Source organism: Physcomitrium patens, chromosome 1, assembly GCF_059467195.1.
Source record: "Physcomitrium patens ecotype Gransden chromosome 1, ASM5946719v1, whole genome shotgun sequence".
In the NCBI taxonomy this organism is placed as follows: domain Eukaryota; kingdom Viridiplantae; phylum Streptophyta; class Bryopsida; order Funariales; family Funariaceae; genus Physcomitrium; species Physcomitrium patens.
The window spans coordinates 26,899,660-26,916,948 of NC_143410.1; the positions used below are offsets into that span (position 1 = coordinate 26,899,660).

Genomic DNA, 17,289 nt, shown 5'->3' on the forward strand with positions numbered 1-17,289 from the left:
GTCTCTAATTTGGACTCACATGTGAAGGAATATGATCAAAGTACATGTTCTACTACGTAAATTATGAACCAAAGCTTCACAAACAGTCACTTTTTCATTACGAGCACAGTTTTCCTTCCTTGTTTTAATAAGGACATGGATTTATTTGCCTTTCCCTTAAAAATCCTCCTGAAATTTGGTACTCGACCAAATGGTATTATGTACTTGAGAAGCGTCATATTAATTAATCGATTAATTGTTGAAAGAACAAGCGTACAAATATGTCCAAGTCAAGTTGGATGTTGCATCCACAGTGAAGCTGAAGTACTGGGCATAAATGAAATGTCTTGTAACATTCATATGACGATTGTTACCAACATTCCCTTTTTTTTCTTCACACTTGTCCGACATAATATCAGGCTGAAAAAAATGAGTACCCCACACCTCTGCGCAATGTTGATTGAAATAAATGCCGTCCATCACAAATACTAAAAATTAAAATTAAAAAAATAAATTTTAAAAAAAATAGAAAAGGTCTAAAATCAGAAGGCAACTATGAGCGTCACACGAAAAAAAATTCTTCAGGGAACGTCCCCAACATGTACAAAGACACCTTCTAACGTTACCAGCTATACAGCATCATCGCGCCTTCACAGCAGGGGGGGCCTTCGCTAACACCTTCACCGACGCGACGTTGCCCAAGGCTGACGCCGCGGACTCGACATGCTGCAACAAAAATTCGTAAATCTTGCGCTTCAACCTATTCTTCGTCTCTACAACGCGCTCCTCGAATTCCTCCCTCACTCCATCCAACCAGTCGTTCACATGCTTCAATTGCGACAACACGGAGGCAATCTGACAGTTCTCGGCCTGGCTCACGAACCCGTTCTCTTCTCCCTTGCCGCCCAGCGTCGAAATTCGAAAGCCGCTGTCGAGAGCTCCCTCCATGAATTGCAGAAACCATCTCTGTGCCTCGATTTGCACTTGCTTCCCTAGCTCCACCATCTGCTGCAGACGAGAAGCTCTTTCCAACGAAGCTGTTGGGGCGGGCGATTCCTTCGTGGCTTTTGGAAGGTTGCGAAGCGGGGCGACTTTAGAGGAGCGCTTTGCCGGGGAGGCGGCAGGGGTCAGCTTTGCTGGAGATTGCGGAGTGATGCTTGAAGGTTTTGAGGTTTTGAACTTAAGGTTAGAGGTCTCGGTTTGGGAGGACAAGGCCGGCCGGGATGCGTTTGTGGTCCTTGCGAACATGGCTATGGCTGCGGGAGGAGCCGTGGTAGCGAGCTTGAGGCCGCCGCCAAGGGGCGCGTCGACAACGACTGTGAGTTGTTGTTGAGTAGGCGCTTGGCGGAGACTGGTTGGGGTGGAGACTTGGCGATCTTGTTTCGATAGGAGGGAAAAGGCGGCCAGATCGCAGGCAAGCGCGGTGTTGATCCAGGTCGCAGCGGCCTGGTAGCCCTGTGATGTGGCAGTATGAGCTGGTGGTGAAATTCCTTCTTTAATGTCGTCGCGGGAGGATGTGTATCCGCCACGGATTGCAGCGAGTGATTCGACGACGGTTATGGCGTCTGAGAGTGTGCGGTGAAGGCTCAAAAACTGCTCCACCGTCGACTGAGGGGAGTCCGTCCTTGCTGTGGTGCAAATTTCCGCAAACATACTGTACAGGCAAGAAAGTGTGAGAATTGGTCTACTGAAAGTTCAGAAGCAATGAGAAATTCGAGAACCTTCAGAAACATTAGTTGAAGGCTTACCTTAAGCTTCGAACGACGCATTCTGCCGCTGACGCTTCCTGAAGAGCTTGAGCGGCAGCCGCTGAAGCTACATCACGCGTTTGCAAAACGTCCTGCAAAATAATGAAAACCGTCTTTAGAGTCCTCAAGATGTGTGAAAGATTCTAAGATGAGTGACAAGCACAAAAATGTAATTCCGCTGGTTCGTAAATGACGTGCTCTCAGTTACCTTGCCCAGAGTCGCTAAAGATGCTGGAAGCGAATCCCAAGAGACGCTCCCATCGGTCCAACGCTTGTTGAGAACCACTTCCTTCTGCGTCACAGAGGAATCCACAGCCGAGGCTAACCTCTTCGCTGGGGGGACACTAGAATCCTTAGAACTACTTAGACTCGTTACACTACTTCTTGTCGGTACAGGTGCTGGCTTAACCGATGGCACAATCTTGTCCTGCGTCTGAAACTTGGGCAACGCTGCACTCCGGGTGCTGTCGCTCAGTCTCCTCACGGTACCCTGCTCCGCAAAAACAAGACCTTAGTATGAGCGTCTCTTCCAAATTACGAGCACTCTAATGTAGAATTGGCAGAAGCGCACATGAAATCCTAGGACAGTGCACACAGAACCGTTTCAAGATGATCACCGAGATTTTGTTGCGATTGATGTTGGCTTCTTTAGGAGGTGCTTTATCTTTCACAGCTCCCTCCCAGCTCTTTCTTGGAGCGGGTTTAGTTCCTGTAAGAGATGTCGCGCTGTTGAGTGATCCTCCTAGAGAACGTCTCTTGGTTACATCTGCTAAGCTTGATTTCGCCATTCCCTTTCCTGCGCTGAGAGATCTTCTAATTACAGGAGATTTCGACCTAATTGCGACGGTCACGGGAGGAGTCTCCCTGTAAGGAATTTTCCGGTCTTCCGGACACGGAACTCGGCTGTTTCGCACTCCACTCGCTGGTTTAGGGCTTAATGGAATTTTCTGATCAGTGAACAAGACGGGAGATGGAGTACTTGGAGCAGAATCGGCGAAAATTCTAGACTTCACCACGCGACCTTTGGGTCGAGACTGGGATCTCGGAGTATCTCCAGTCTTCACCACGGGTGATCCAACGAATCCATTCTCCTTGGCTGTTGAATCCCTTGAGGCGTCGCTACGAGCGAGACGCTGTGCAAGTTCGGAGTCAAATTTCCTAGCTGCTGTGGAGGACCTGTCAGGAGAAATCGTCATCTCCTCGTACTGCACTTGAAAGCTGCTGGAGTTAAGTGAATATCGGTCCCGGTCGGAGGATGACCTGATACAAGAAGACTTCTTGGGGGTCGTAGGCTCATCTGGTGATGAAGGACGGCTGGTCCTCCCATTACGAGTGTCACTTTGTGCAGATGGAACGACGGTGGCAACCAAGTCCTCAGGACTGCCTACACACTGATGCCTGCCAGGAAGAGGACGCACTCCTCTCAACAACGGCACTGGAGAGCCAGCCTCAAGTCTGTCTATGTGAATGAATTGCCCCAGTTGCAGCTTGTCACTAAGAATTAGGTCGTCGTGCTCCTCCGCGAGAGAGACATACGTCGCATGAGAGGAGTCTGAAACTTTGATGTAGAAGCCATGGTTGGGCCAGAGATCACCGTTAGCGAGAGCAGGGACGATGCTTATCACTTGCAGTAGCGCTGATCGGTGCTCACCTGTTGCCTTCACGTCAGAATTTATGTGTTGTAGTAGCTTGATCAAGACTCCTGGCGTGAGAGTCGCCATCCCAGCCCGTCTCCCGAGTGGGTCAATGGATTCCTGGTGAGCGTTGTAATGAAAGTAGTCTAACCCTTCTCGCCCCGCTCTTTGCGACTCCCACGACTTCGGACAACAGTGGACATCGTGGAATCATGCACTGACTAGCAGCTGCATCTCACGTTGAGCCATGCTGGTCCTTCGATTCCCGTGCGTGACAAAAAGCTCGAAAATGAGCAGAGACCAGACCTACTCCGGAACATATTCTAACGCAGTAGTCCAATCTTGGAGGAACTGTGAACCTATGAAACTCAGACTTGGGGACACATGATCAATGATTACGAACTTTAAAGTCGGAAATCCCAAGCAAATTCTGGAGAACGAGTTGCAGTGCTTTTAAGGCGTTTTCCTGTGTCCTCGATGAATAGCGACAGTGGCCTGAATCCTGACAACGTAACCAGCAAGCTTCCGCTAAATGTTGATCCACGAGAGCCTGGCAACAAGACCGATCCATAGTAGCTCAACGTAGCAAAGACATGTTCTGCAGCATCCTTCGAAATCGGAGAAGAGCGTCACCTGTAGGAAGCAAACGAAGAAAGTTAACAAGACGACTCGAGACGCGCACACGAGCTGACTATGCAGTAATGTCGAAAGGATAATCACCAAAGTGAAGCTTTCCAGAAGGACGAAGCATCGATTCTTGAGAAGCTCGTGCACCCCTAATGCCCAGCAGTTCACATTAAAAGAAACGAGCAACAAGTAAAATACGAAAAATGGAAGAGAGTGAGAGAAAGGGAGAGGGCGGAAGATTATTCGAGACTCGTATTGCAGCTGAGTCACCTTGTAGACGAAGATAGAAAAATGCCGCGGTGATGCCGACCCACATTCCGGGTGGGTTGGGAAGTCGTCGATCCAGGACAAACGCCAAATCTTACAACAACGTTCTCAGCGCAGGCGTTTCATAAGAGAGAGAGAGAGAGAGAGAGAGCAGGCATAAGAAAGCGCTGCAAACTGGAAGACCACAACCTACGGCACCAAGCTATGGAGACGCACGCCCTCACTCCACAACTTCGCTCACACGTTGGTTGCAAGGCAGGTTAAGAGCCAAAGTAGTTAATGAAAAGGGTTTTACAAACGAAAGCACTCGAGAACAAAATTGTGTCCACAACACTGACGTATGCGACGCCGGAATCAGCGCATACAATCAAAGCTCCTGCATCTCATCCTCCTTCTCCTCTTCCTCCACCACCAGCGGCACCCCCCTTTACCGCGGCTCAGCGTAAAAACCAAAAACTACAGGCCCTCTTAACTCCCTCAACCCTCTAGCCTAATCACCCCACCGCCACTTTCCAATGTGCGACCTCAACCACGACATCTATCAACCTCCAGAGTACCAACACGAGCACTGCCGGAAGGAGTCACGTACTCAGGATTGAAGCCTTACAGCAAAACCCAGCGGTGAGTCACAGATCATCACCAAACGACACCAACGGACAACCGAGGGGGAAAGCAGGGGTAAGATAAGCTTAAAAAAGTAAAGGAATATTAGGGAGTGAAGCACACATTCGGCTGGTAACTTCGGTGCCGTAAAGACGCTGGAGCTCGTTGGCCTGTGGGTCGAGCAAGGTAGCCAAAGATGGTGGGGGTGGTGGGGATGGTAGCTATGCTGAACTCCTCAAGGTCTCGGTGCCGGTGGGGAGCTCACTCAGGTATCGGAGTTTTGCAGCAAGAAAGGGTGTTCAGAGCTTCCCAGACTGACAGTGTGCCCAGGCTCCTTTCCAAGCATGTGCAGCTCTGGAATTGCAGCATGTGTAGGTAACATGGGCTGTCTTCCACTAGGGCGTAACTTCTCATCCTCTCACTCTCTCTCCCTTCTGATACAGCTCCTGTTTTAGGAGCCTTCTCTTCCAAGTAATATGTAAGGCCCCTAAGTTCCCTCTCGAATACACATTTCTGTAGACTCAATGCTGCATGAAAGTATTTGTATTTTATGATGGATTCAAAATACCAAAAATAGTTGGGGTGTGGGGCCTGGAATGTTAAATGTGTGCATACTTTTGTCAATTGGTTCATATGGGTGAGAATTGAACTGATGAAAAGAGTGATCTGAAAGGGTGACCTTATATTCTGAAAATGTTATTATGCAGTTTTCTAAAATAGATGGTGAAAATAACTATTTGTTCCCATTATTACATCTGTGCATCCTCTCATGCTGGATGGAGCAGCTTTTTCTTGACAGTAAATGGTGCACAGATTTAGCATCCAATGAAAGCTCCCATGCCATTGAAACAAACTCAAGTCAAAGATTGTTTGGCATTTACATCTGAGGTGAGGTTCCCAATTTGGGGAATGTGCAAATTCAAGTCTGGAAATCCCACAACATTTTTTGTTTTGTTGGATGGATTGCATGTGAGAGAGTGGGGACATGGACAGCTAGAAGATTGATCTTGACAGCAAGAACAATTAAAGTTCAAAGTACTGCATATCTGTGTATGTAAATAAGGTTTTTGCAAATGGGTTCCAAGACACGTGCTCACAAGAGATAAAGTCTCACATCCATCTCCACTTCAGTGATTGAGAAGTCTTTGTCTGGGGGACAAGTCATGGGGATAAGTATGGTGTTTCCATTTACACATTTTAAGCAAAATGTCTGATATTCATATAAATTTGCTCAACTTGGTTTACAGCATTCATAAAAATATATACTATTATTGTTTAATGAAGAAACATTTCCGCATGAAAGTTAACACTAAATGCTCTCTATCTCCCATTCATCTACTCAATTAAAATGTAGCAATATTATTAACAGAGATTCAACCTCCACTCCATCAAAAACCCAGTGAATGTAGAATGAGTGTATCACAATGCTCATTTACTGAAACCAATAACCAAGGGTACCAAGTTGCATAAGAAAACCATTTGAATAAAAGTGAGGAGATCTTTGAACCCACATTCCTACACACAAAAATCATTCATAGTTTACCTATACATACACACACTTGTTTCAGGAGGCTAATTAAGGTAGTACACAATTTCATGCTCACATGACAACACAAGAACATGGTTTTTCACATTCTACAAACCTTTTAAACTTGGATAAAATCTACTTTTGAAACAATTACTTCTAAAAAAAAAAAAAAACACAAAGATGAATGAATGATACCCATCCTACTGATAATCTATCTTATCAGCCACAACTTTTGATTACACTTCTGTGACACACACATACATATTTACATATTTATATGTATAAATTACGCAAAATAACCCCCATAGTACAAATGGTCCAATCCGATTGGTCCTAGTGTCGCTTTGATTCAGAAAATCCGAATCCTAGAAATACGTTGGAACTTCCTCCGTGTATTCTGAATTTCAAACTCGCCACCTGCCACCTCGGAACCCACGCAGAAGGCTCCGAAACAGAAAGAGCGATACCCAAGAGCCGTTTGGATATTACTTGTTTGATTTTTTGTTTGTTTGTTTGCCTTCATTGTTCCTTCAATTGTTTGTCTTTTGCTTTTCCTCACAATGTATCTAGTTTCATTCTTAAATTCTTCAATGGCACGTGGACGGGAAGACCTGTTCCGGCGGAGGGCCCGTCGGGACATTCCTCGAGCATTTGCGGTGAACCAACTCAATACTTTGGGGCTCATCCACATCGGTTGCCTTCGTACAGGGCTCAGCGTCATGAGGCGACGTGACGCACCCACCGTCGATCACGGTCCCGCCAGCAATCGATTTTGGCTGGGGCTTTGTGAATTGAGTGCCCTGCTATTTTCAACGATTCCGAATCTTAAGTTCAAATTAAAGGTCGCTCGTCCATGACACCTCGCTGCGTGGAAAATCATTTGGGGTTTGGGTCTTTCTTACCGTTTGCACTCCGAGACGATAAAACAATCATTTATGGACGGCATTCGACTAGAGATTGTAAGCCGTTGTCTGTGGTAATGGCAGACTTTTACTTTGAGTATTATGTCGATTTTTTCACGTGATGACGGGGCTGGTCGAGACTACAGGTGATCGGCACACGAGTTTGGCCGTGTGAAGGCCGCATTTGGAAAAAACAGGAGAAAAAGTAGGGATGAAATGATAGGTTTCAGAATGGGTTTTTTTGTTGATGGGTAACGCGATCAACGTGGTGAATTGGCCAGTTTGATGCTGCCAACGGGTGCCCTTTTCGCGTACAGAATCATTGACTGGGGTGTGGTAGGCGAGAAAGCCCATCCTAATATGGCTGGCGATTACTAATGCCAGGCCCTTCTGGAATTGTTTATCCTTAATCTGTGAATCTCCCGATTTTGCATTCCAATTTAGTATTAGCGATATTGTACAATCCTTTAGCAAACTCTGAAGGTAGTTCGAAACGTGAACAACATGAGACAGATAGTGGAACAGTGACGCGAGTAAACTGTAGGAAATGCTCCCATGGTCTCATCAAACCCTAATAAATCCCTCAGCAAACTCTTAAGGAAAAGTACGTGGATTTTTTACTTATTCTGTTTCTAATCCGCTCCATGGATTCGAACGAAAGCTTGGAACCGATCTCATATAATGTCACCCTAAACCACAGCCGCCTCCGTAAAACTCAAAAGCCCATACAAATCTTAGGGCACGACGCTTATGCATATAAAAAGGGCTTCAAGGGTTCTGCAACCGGATTGTGCGTCACCTTCATATTTAACCTCCAATTTAGACGAGCTCCATTTTCCTTTCATGTCCACTACGCATCCCTGTGCTCGCCATAACCCAAGGCTCAATCAGCCCTGAATCACAGCTAGTGGCTGCATTATGACGCCACTATGGAGGGAAGTCGTGGAGCAAGCGGGGAAAATGACCTAATTCAAGAGATCATCCTCCGAATAGACCCGATGTTTCAGTCTTGGAAGATTGTTCATGTGGTGTTATTTTCGCCATCCTGCACAAAAATAGGATATGCGAGTGGCAAAGAAGCTCGACCAATTTGATGCAGTCTACGGTCAAAGCAAGAAAAACCAGCAACACGGGACCAAAATATCCAACGAAAGCCCCTCTCACCAAGGTCATCAATGCAGGTATGGCCACAAACTGCCAAATAAAATAAAATAAGTAGGTGGGGATTACACATGTGCGGAGGCACCACTTCGCCGTTCAGCAACTAACTACCTCGATGCCTCCACTATCGCCTCCCCCGAATCTACACTCCAAGCTTAGAGTGCGAGCTATGGCGCCCTGATCAATGCGACTGCAGTTGAAGCTTGCGCAAATACATATATGCACCACAACATATACAAGACTATTCGTATTCGTAATCGTATTACAGTGAGGGTTAGCTTTAAAGGGAAAGTATCGAGGGGAGGCTTGAGCGGGGAAGACCCAACGGCCACGACGACCCTCCATTGACGAAAGCCTCCAGAGGCGGGAAACGCCAGCAAGGATACCACGTCATCCGGGCGGTCAAAAACTTTCTCCTGCCCGCTGCACTGCCCGGTTCCTGTCAGGGGCAGCAAGTGCAAAAAAGGAACCCAGAAAGGTAGCCCTAACTATTTTCTCATCCACATATTGTTTGTGCATACCTTTCATCCCTTTGTCCTATGCTTGTTCCCTTTTCATGCTCTTTAATTGTTTATATTCTTTAGTTGTTTACTTGTTTTTGTGTGGATTCGTGAGATGGAATCAAAACATGGGTATTATGTGTGCATAATTTTGTATGTGAGTAGGGGCACATGACAAGGATTGGATGACATTTTTTTTTTGTGAATTTGAAAGGGCATGTAGTGGGGAGAACTTATGTTGGGGCCACAAAGATGGATATGCAAATCATGGAGTCTTTATAGAAAGTTTTAAAATATATATATACAGCCATACAATCAATGGTTGAATTGGTGGACGGCCTCCTCTTTTAGTTAAGAAGTGGCAACTCTTTTTTTGATTCCTGTTCTTTATGAGTAAAATGTAATCTAATTGAATAATAAAGAGAAACATTGTGTAAAGTCTTTCTTTTGATTGTTAATTGATAAAGGATTCTAGGGGGTGTTGTACATGTCATAAAAGCAAATGTGCTTTAGATGAGTGGTGTGATTTTAACACGCAAAATAACATTAAAATTAGTAAGGTTTCAAATCAGACCTTTAATATTAAATTTTGCATGTTTATAGTTTAAAGACATGTGGCTCCGTTGTGAGATAATTTTTACACATGTTAGAAATGATCTTGTCCATGGTTTAGGAAGTAAATACCATTTAATTTGTTAACAAATCAGGTGACAGAATAATGTTAAATACTAGAAAGAAAAGAGTTGGTTATATTTTAGTAAAATGTAAATTCATTTGGATAATAAAATATTTTATATGAGAAAATTGACCAATTCAGTTAGGTTGATAAATTCCCTATTTTTTAATTTAAGTTTCATGTGCAGTATGTGATGATTTGATCTTAAGGACGTTTATTTTATTACCTTAAATAAACTGAGAGCTATTCTTGAAGTGTAAATATGTAATATATCAAAATTATGTAGTTAGCTATTTCGATTTTATTCTCAATCTATTAATAAGTCATGATTTAAAGCATAAATTTTTAATCATAAAAGAGATATATAGTTACAATATTGAAAATAAATTATAGTTATAATATAATATTTTATTGCCAATTATAGTATTTTTAATTAAAATATTATTAGAAAAATTATTATAACATTGAAATGAGATTTGCATAAACAACATCACCATGTTGTTAATGCATTACTTTCTTAGATTCTCATGATTAATTCAATCTATTCACCAGTCCTATTCCTATCTCATGTTTTGAGTGCTCCAACCTCAGCCCATATCCCTTGTTCCAACTCCCCCGTCTCCATTCTCTATTCTTTGTCTTAGTTTCTAGCCCCTATCTCCCATCTCAATCCCATGTCTCCCATTTATTTTATAATTGTAAATGACAAAAATAACCTTAAACATATACTTTTTTCATAATTTATTTTTTTGTGACTAAAACATTATTGATATTTCATTTAAACACTATTGGATTACTTGATTGTGTTTTGTGTACTTGTGGAATCTAAAAAAAATTAGTTAAAATTTAAAATATGCAATTCTTTTGAAATAGACATCATGTATAAAATCCATAGCTTAAGGCTTTGGAATTTAGAGTTGGTTATTAAAGTAAGAAACATGAATTTCTTTGAAAGTTGTATATATATCATTTTCTATAAAATAAGAACAAAAATATGAACATAGAGATTGGAATGGAAGATAAGGGCTAAGAATAGGAAATTGAGTATATGGAATGTGGATGGAGAACTAGGGATAAGAAACATGAGATATGGAATGAGAATAGGGGATTAGGGACAATGAACAAGGACAGGGGGTTAAGAACTAGAAATAAATGATATGGAACAAATTGAATTAATTATGAGAATTCAAGGGACTATTGCATTAACAACATTGGGATATTGCTTTAGCAACTCCCTATCAAAAAATATATTATATGAGATAATAAGCATTTTTTTTAGCATACATTTTACTAAAGAATTTATATTCAATTCTAATCTTATAAATTACACTAATTTATTCAAAATATTTAAAGATAATAAAAAAATATATTTTTAAAAATAAAATATATTTTTAAAATAAAATTCACTAATTTTAATCTTAATAACTAAGAATTATTATTGACTTCCAAGTAGGTATCAAATTATGCTATTAAATATAATATATATATTTATTTACTTTATACTATTTATTCATAAATTATAATTGAATAAAAAATTCTAATGTTTGAATTTATAGTAAATATAATGATTATTTATTTCTTATTCTACTAACAACTTAAAACTTAATTTATTTCTTAAATAATGACTATACAAAATCCACCAAAAATATTTCTTATTGATATATTAAAAAAATTAATAACTATGAAGAATATATAAATAAAAATATAAAACACTTGATAATAAAATAATATCAAGATATATTTATAGAAAACATAACATATAAGATCAAGAAAAAACTTGGAAATGTTTTAAACTTTGAATTGAAAAACTTTATGTGCCTTTTGTTCTCCATATTTTTGAAATTTACACTAAATCAGCAAAGTCTTGTAGAAGGTTGTTTTGGAATTTATAAAAACTTCAAAGGTTTCAAAAACATACAAATGTTTTATTAAAAAAATTTAAATATCTTTGGAATGTTTTAGAATTATTTTAATGGAGAGTTCATTCTTTTTATTAAGTTTTTAAAATACCTATAGAATATAATAATAATAATAATATATATATATATATATATATATATATATTTCTATAAAATTATAAAAATTCTAAAAGATGTATGATATTATAGTTTTTTATTTTTAATTTTATTATATACACACACACACACACACACACATATATATATATATATATATATATTTGTGACATTGAACTCTCTTTTAGAATAAAATAATATAAAAATTTAATTAATCTATATCTTATTGTCTCAAATTATTCAAGAATTTTAAATGAATTTAATAAGAAAAGATATCTTTTGATACTTGCTCTATTTGTTAAAAAATTTCATTCAACCAATTCTCTTAACGATTACTTTTTGGTGCTAATAAATTCATCAATAAAAGTTTATAAATTAGTGAAGTTAAACAATGGTCTTTAGATTTTTCTAGTAAAAATTAATCTAATCTAATGATTTTACTATTTAAGTATATAAGTATAAATACATATGTAATATAAATCAATAATTATTAAAAAATATGTTTTTTCTTTAAAAATGAATTAGATTCAGATTTTATTAATCATTAATCTTTTTTTATATTTTATACTGAATAGAGTATATCATTATAATATTTGGTTTATTTATTTAATTTCTTTGTCTATTATTATATACTTTATTTTTTAAAAAATGAATCTTGATACTTAAATTTTGAATATTTTTTATTAAAAAAATTATATATTAATAATATATTTTAATTCAATACAATATTTATTAGAATTTTCTATGAACTGTGCATATTTTAAAATGAGTGAGTATTTTATTTCTATTTAGTAAAATTAGTCTTGTTATACATAATCTAATAAACTATACCATCAATAGTGAGATTTTATAAATTTCATTACAATAAATATATAATCTTAAAACATTAATCTCTTTTTTTTCTTTTTTCTTTTTTCTTTTTTTGTACATCAAAATGTTGAGTAATAAAAAGGTTGTGATGCACAAGAAAAATACAAAAGAAAGTTGGTCTTTGGGGCATATACAATAATTTTGAAGATAAAAATATTGATTATGAATATTGATTATGAGATTCAAATTATCATACATATAGTTATTAGCATGTGCTTTTAATTTCTTATCCAAAATAATTGTTCTTCAACCTCTCTCTCTCTCTCTCTCTCTCTCTCTATATATATATATATATATATATATATATATATGTTGTTATATATTGACACTATTATTGTATTGGCTGTATGAAAATTATTTAAATAAAATAAAATTGCAAAGTAAATTAAAAATAATCTCATAATAGATTCGATTTATTGCTGATTGAAAACTTGCAAACTTATAAAGTACTTTAGTTTTTTGTGATTTATATGTATTTTTATTATAAAATAGGCCTTTTTTAGAAAATAAAAAATTATTTTTAAATTAAGTTATTTTTAAATGGTCACAAAAATGTAATCCTAAACAAGTTTATATATTAATAAGTTTTCAAGAAAAACAAGCAATGTGATAAGTATTTTCTATTGATGTCATATTGTTAGAGTATTCAGACAAGTGCAAAATCAAATACAAGTGCTTCTTAAAACATAGTTTTATTAAAATATTTTATGATATTATATTTATATATATATATATATATATATATATAATTATTTAAAGGATATTCATATTTTTATTTTAAAATTTTATTGCCAATCTACAATAATACTTAAACATGTTTATTTATTTATTTATTTATTTTATATATATATATATATATATATATATATAATTTTTTTAAATATATTAAATATTCTAAAAAAATAATGTATAATTTTTGTAAGTTATATATATATATATATATATATATATATATATATACATATATAGATTACACTTATTAATACTGTATATAAAATAAACAAGTTCTATTTTGAAATTCTGATTACGTTGTAAACACTTCTTAAATAGGTCTTCATAAAAAATCGGATATTTGCCATACCTTTCTAATAATTCTAAAAATAATAGAAATAAGAAATTTTATTTTTCTTTCATATTTTATAAACTTTCTCATTCAGCCTTCAATTAATTATATAAATGTATAATCATTTTTTTTTTTTTTTTGGAAAATAAAGCAGATGATATTTCTAATAATACTGAATTTCAGATAAAAGTTTTGCTCAACTTAATACAATAAATTTATAATATATTATCGATTTTTTTATAGAGTTAGTTGTAGATTGGTTCAAGTAAATTTTGTGTTTTGTTTGATTTCAGTGCAAAATTTAAATGATAAATTCTTAATGGATTATTTTTACTATATGTTGTTTCATATCAATTCTTTATTTATTTCTTTTGTGAAAACTAGTGTATAATAAAAATTTTAATATTGAAATTTATTCATAACTTATTCAAATATTCTTTCGATTTTTTTTTGTTTATATATATATATATATATATATATATATTAAAGTTAAGTTTTTATCAATTCTATAATCTTAAGCTTGTATGGAATTATTTATGAAACTAGGCATTGTTGATATAGTTATTTGATATTCATTATTTCATCTAAATTTATCCTCTCATTATTATTCAATTAATCTTTTATCACATGCTTTTACTTCTTTAATAAATCTATTCTAGATAATAACAATTGCAATTGTAATATATCTTTAATTTGAAATAATCATTCTAATAGTAGAAATTGTATGTAAGTTACTTAATTATTTCTATGATATTGAATTTTTTTATAATACATATTAATACTCTGCTTGTCTATCTATCAAGAAAATATTAATCTTATTATAACCATTTATATTTGTTTGTTTTTTTTTTCGTTTTTTTTTTTTTTTTTTTTTTTTTTTTTTTTTTTTTTTTTTTTTCAATTCTTGCACATAAATACAAAAACTTAATTAGATTAGTATTAAGAAGAAACATTACTACAAAAGATATAGAGAACATATATAATTAACAAAAATTATCTTATATGACTAAAACATTTAGTAAAAACATTCTCTAAGAAGATGTAAAGAAAACCAAATCTATCATGTTCTTGAATATGATGTAAGATATGTTTTATTTGCATTAAAAAGATGAATTTTTTGATTATATTAACTATATTTGTATGGCAAATACTTTAAAATAATTTTATTATACAAAATATATGTTGTAACTATTTAATAAAAAACTAAGTTTAATAATAGTTAAGACAAAAATCTTATATTATTGAAAAATCAAATTTATTCTTTAATAAATAATTTTGGTTTAAATATTTATTATTATTAATAATAATAAATATATAATTCCATACAAATCAACAAAATTATCTTAGACTTAATTATAGACTTTAGAACTTATTATTTTTTAATATAATATTATATAATTTATATTTTTTGTAATTAAAAAACCAAATATATATATATATATATTAATTCCTTAAAACATTTTATTCTTCTATTGTATTAGTGTTTCTTCTTTCTAAGGACCTCCAAATTAATTTTTAATCTAAATAATAGGCTTATATCTCCATACCAAAGTATAGTCTTATTATAGATTTTAAACATAATTTAAAATTTTAATTTTAAGTTAAATAAATATTTTATAATTGAATTTTATTTTAATAAAATTTATTTCTATAATAGTTTATTTTTATATAAAAAATATAAAAAAGTACATTTTAAAAGATAAAATATTATCAAGGATATGAATTACAATCAACTAAATTTTAATCTTTTCAATGATATAAAAAATAAATAAATCTAAGTTACTATGAATAAATTACAAAAGTATAAAGATAGAAATTAAATAATAAAAAAGTTATATATATATATATACATATATATATATATATATATATATATATTTTATCATGAGGATAACTTGCTTAAGAGATGAAGAATTTGAGCCTTATTAAGGCTCACAAGTAATGTATACGATTGTCTTAGAGAGACCACAAGGCCTTAGTCTTATCTTTATATCTATATCCAAGGTGCTATAATCTATATGAAACTTATACACATCTCTTTCTACAAGGACTACACTAATTATTGATCCTCTTGTTTATATTAATAGAACTAATATTTTTGCATTTTTGACTTCACAATAGTGTTAATAAATCCAAATAGCATAGAATCTTTGAAGGGTCTTTAAATCTTATTCTATTTTTATTTATTTATTTATTTTTTTAATTTTTTATAATAGCCTTCTAAAGTAGTAAAACGTATTTTTATCAAAGTCTTCAAAATTACTTCAAAATTTCTTAAAATATTCTAAATAAATTCTAAATAAATTCTTAATATTTTAATAATATTAATGAAAATTTAAAGATAATTTTCATTAATATTATAATTTATTATAATTTAAATTATTTATTTTACCTTGGAAAATTCTTCATACTAATTTTTAAAATTTAAATCAACTAAATATTTTATTTTATATATAAATAATTAAAAAAATATGTACTTCTTTTTCATACTTTTTTAATTACTAACTTATGTTTATAATTTTTTTAATAAGTAATGCATATAGATAGAATGTCAATGTAGAGATTGGTCTCAATAACTAAATATTAATATTCAATAATAAGCAAAAATACTAAACCAACTAAGTTAATTGGCTTAAGAACCTATTAAGCCTTAATTTTTATATTTTTTTTTTCTAATAATATTCTTGTAACCTATAAATCCTTCTACATTCTAATAAATACTCAAATAATCAAAAAGATTCTTTATTATTAATATTTTGTATTAAAATAATTTAAAACTATAATTTCAATAGTTTTACCAATTAAGATCCATTGGTAGGACTCACAACTTGTTAAATGTCTTGTCTAGACATTTTTATCTTACATTAAAAGAAGAACATACAACATATGATCAACATCAAACTATTCTTTTGAAACTAGAGCAATTATATCTTTAAACCATTAAATCAATAATTTTAATTGCCACTAATTTTTTCAATAATTTTTTTTAAAATATGTTTAGAGACCTTCTTATTTTTGATATTAAAAATAACCATTATAAAAACTCCAAAAAATTTGAATTCAAAAACAACATCCTTTAATATAAAAGTTATTAATATATTTTGAAAGATAAACCAAAAATATGTGCATTACAAAATCAACATTTTTTTTTGTAGCATGCCGCTTTGGATATAGTAAAATATTTGAATTTATTTTAATATATTTTTGATGGCCTCAAATATAAAAAAATATTAAAATATTTATTTAATTAAGTGACAATTGTTTTCAAACAAAGAGTCCATGTCATCAACCTTATAGACTTTTTTAGTTCTTACATATTTTTAAACAACTCTATTTATTTGCTTCAAAAGATTTTATCTTAGATCTTTTAATATCAAATTCTTATGACTCTATCTTTGCATTGGTTGATTTTTTTAATCAAATGTCAAGTTTTATTTCATATTCAAAAATAATTCTTAATGAAGAAAGAACTAAATTCTTTTCAAATAATATTTATTGATATTGTGGACTTCTAAGTAATATTAAATCCAATTATAATCTTCAATTCATATCAAGATTTTGGAAGACACTCTTTAACACATTATAAGATGATATTAAGTTATTTTTAGCTTATTATCTTGAAACTAATGGACAAATAGAAAAGATGAATCAAATATTGGAATAATATTTTTAATACACCACCAACTACCACTAAGACAATTAGTCAATTTTATTAG

General features: G+C 33.8%; 1 protein-coding gene and 1 long non-coding RNA gene across 2 annotated transcripts; both read right to left on the reverse strand.

Moving 5' to 3' along the window:
• Positions 1-304: 304 nt before the first annotated feature.
• LOC112287312 (protein CORTICAL MICROTUBULE DISORDERING 2) lies at positions 305-4,949 on the reverse strand. The gene is made up of 5 exons (XM_024530212.3): positions 4,259-4,949; positions 2,345-3,994; positions 1,936-2,217; positions 1,728-1,819; positions 305-1,633 (listed from the first exon to the last, which is right to left on the reverse strand). The coding sequence occupies exons 2-5, from the start codon at positions 3,446-3,448 to the stop codon at positions 619-621; spliced, it is 2,493 nt and encodes an 830-aa protein (XP_024385980.1). The 5' UTR covers positions 3,449-3,994; positions 4,259-4,949; the 3' UTR covers positions 305-618.
• Positions 4,950-7,754: 2,805 nt separating this feature from the next.
• LOC149989970 (uncharacterized) lies at positions 7,755-8,690 on the reverse strand. Its single transcript, XR_016505899.1, has 2 exons — positions 8,519-8,690; positions 7,755-8,333 (listed from the first exon to the last, which is right to left on the reverse strand). It is a non-coding gene; the product is annotated as an uncharacterized LOC149989970 (long non-coding RNA).
• Between the last annotated feature and the right edge of the window lie 8,599 nt (positions 8,691-17,289).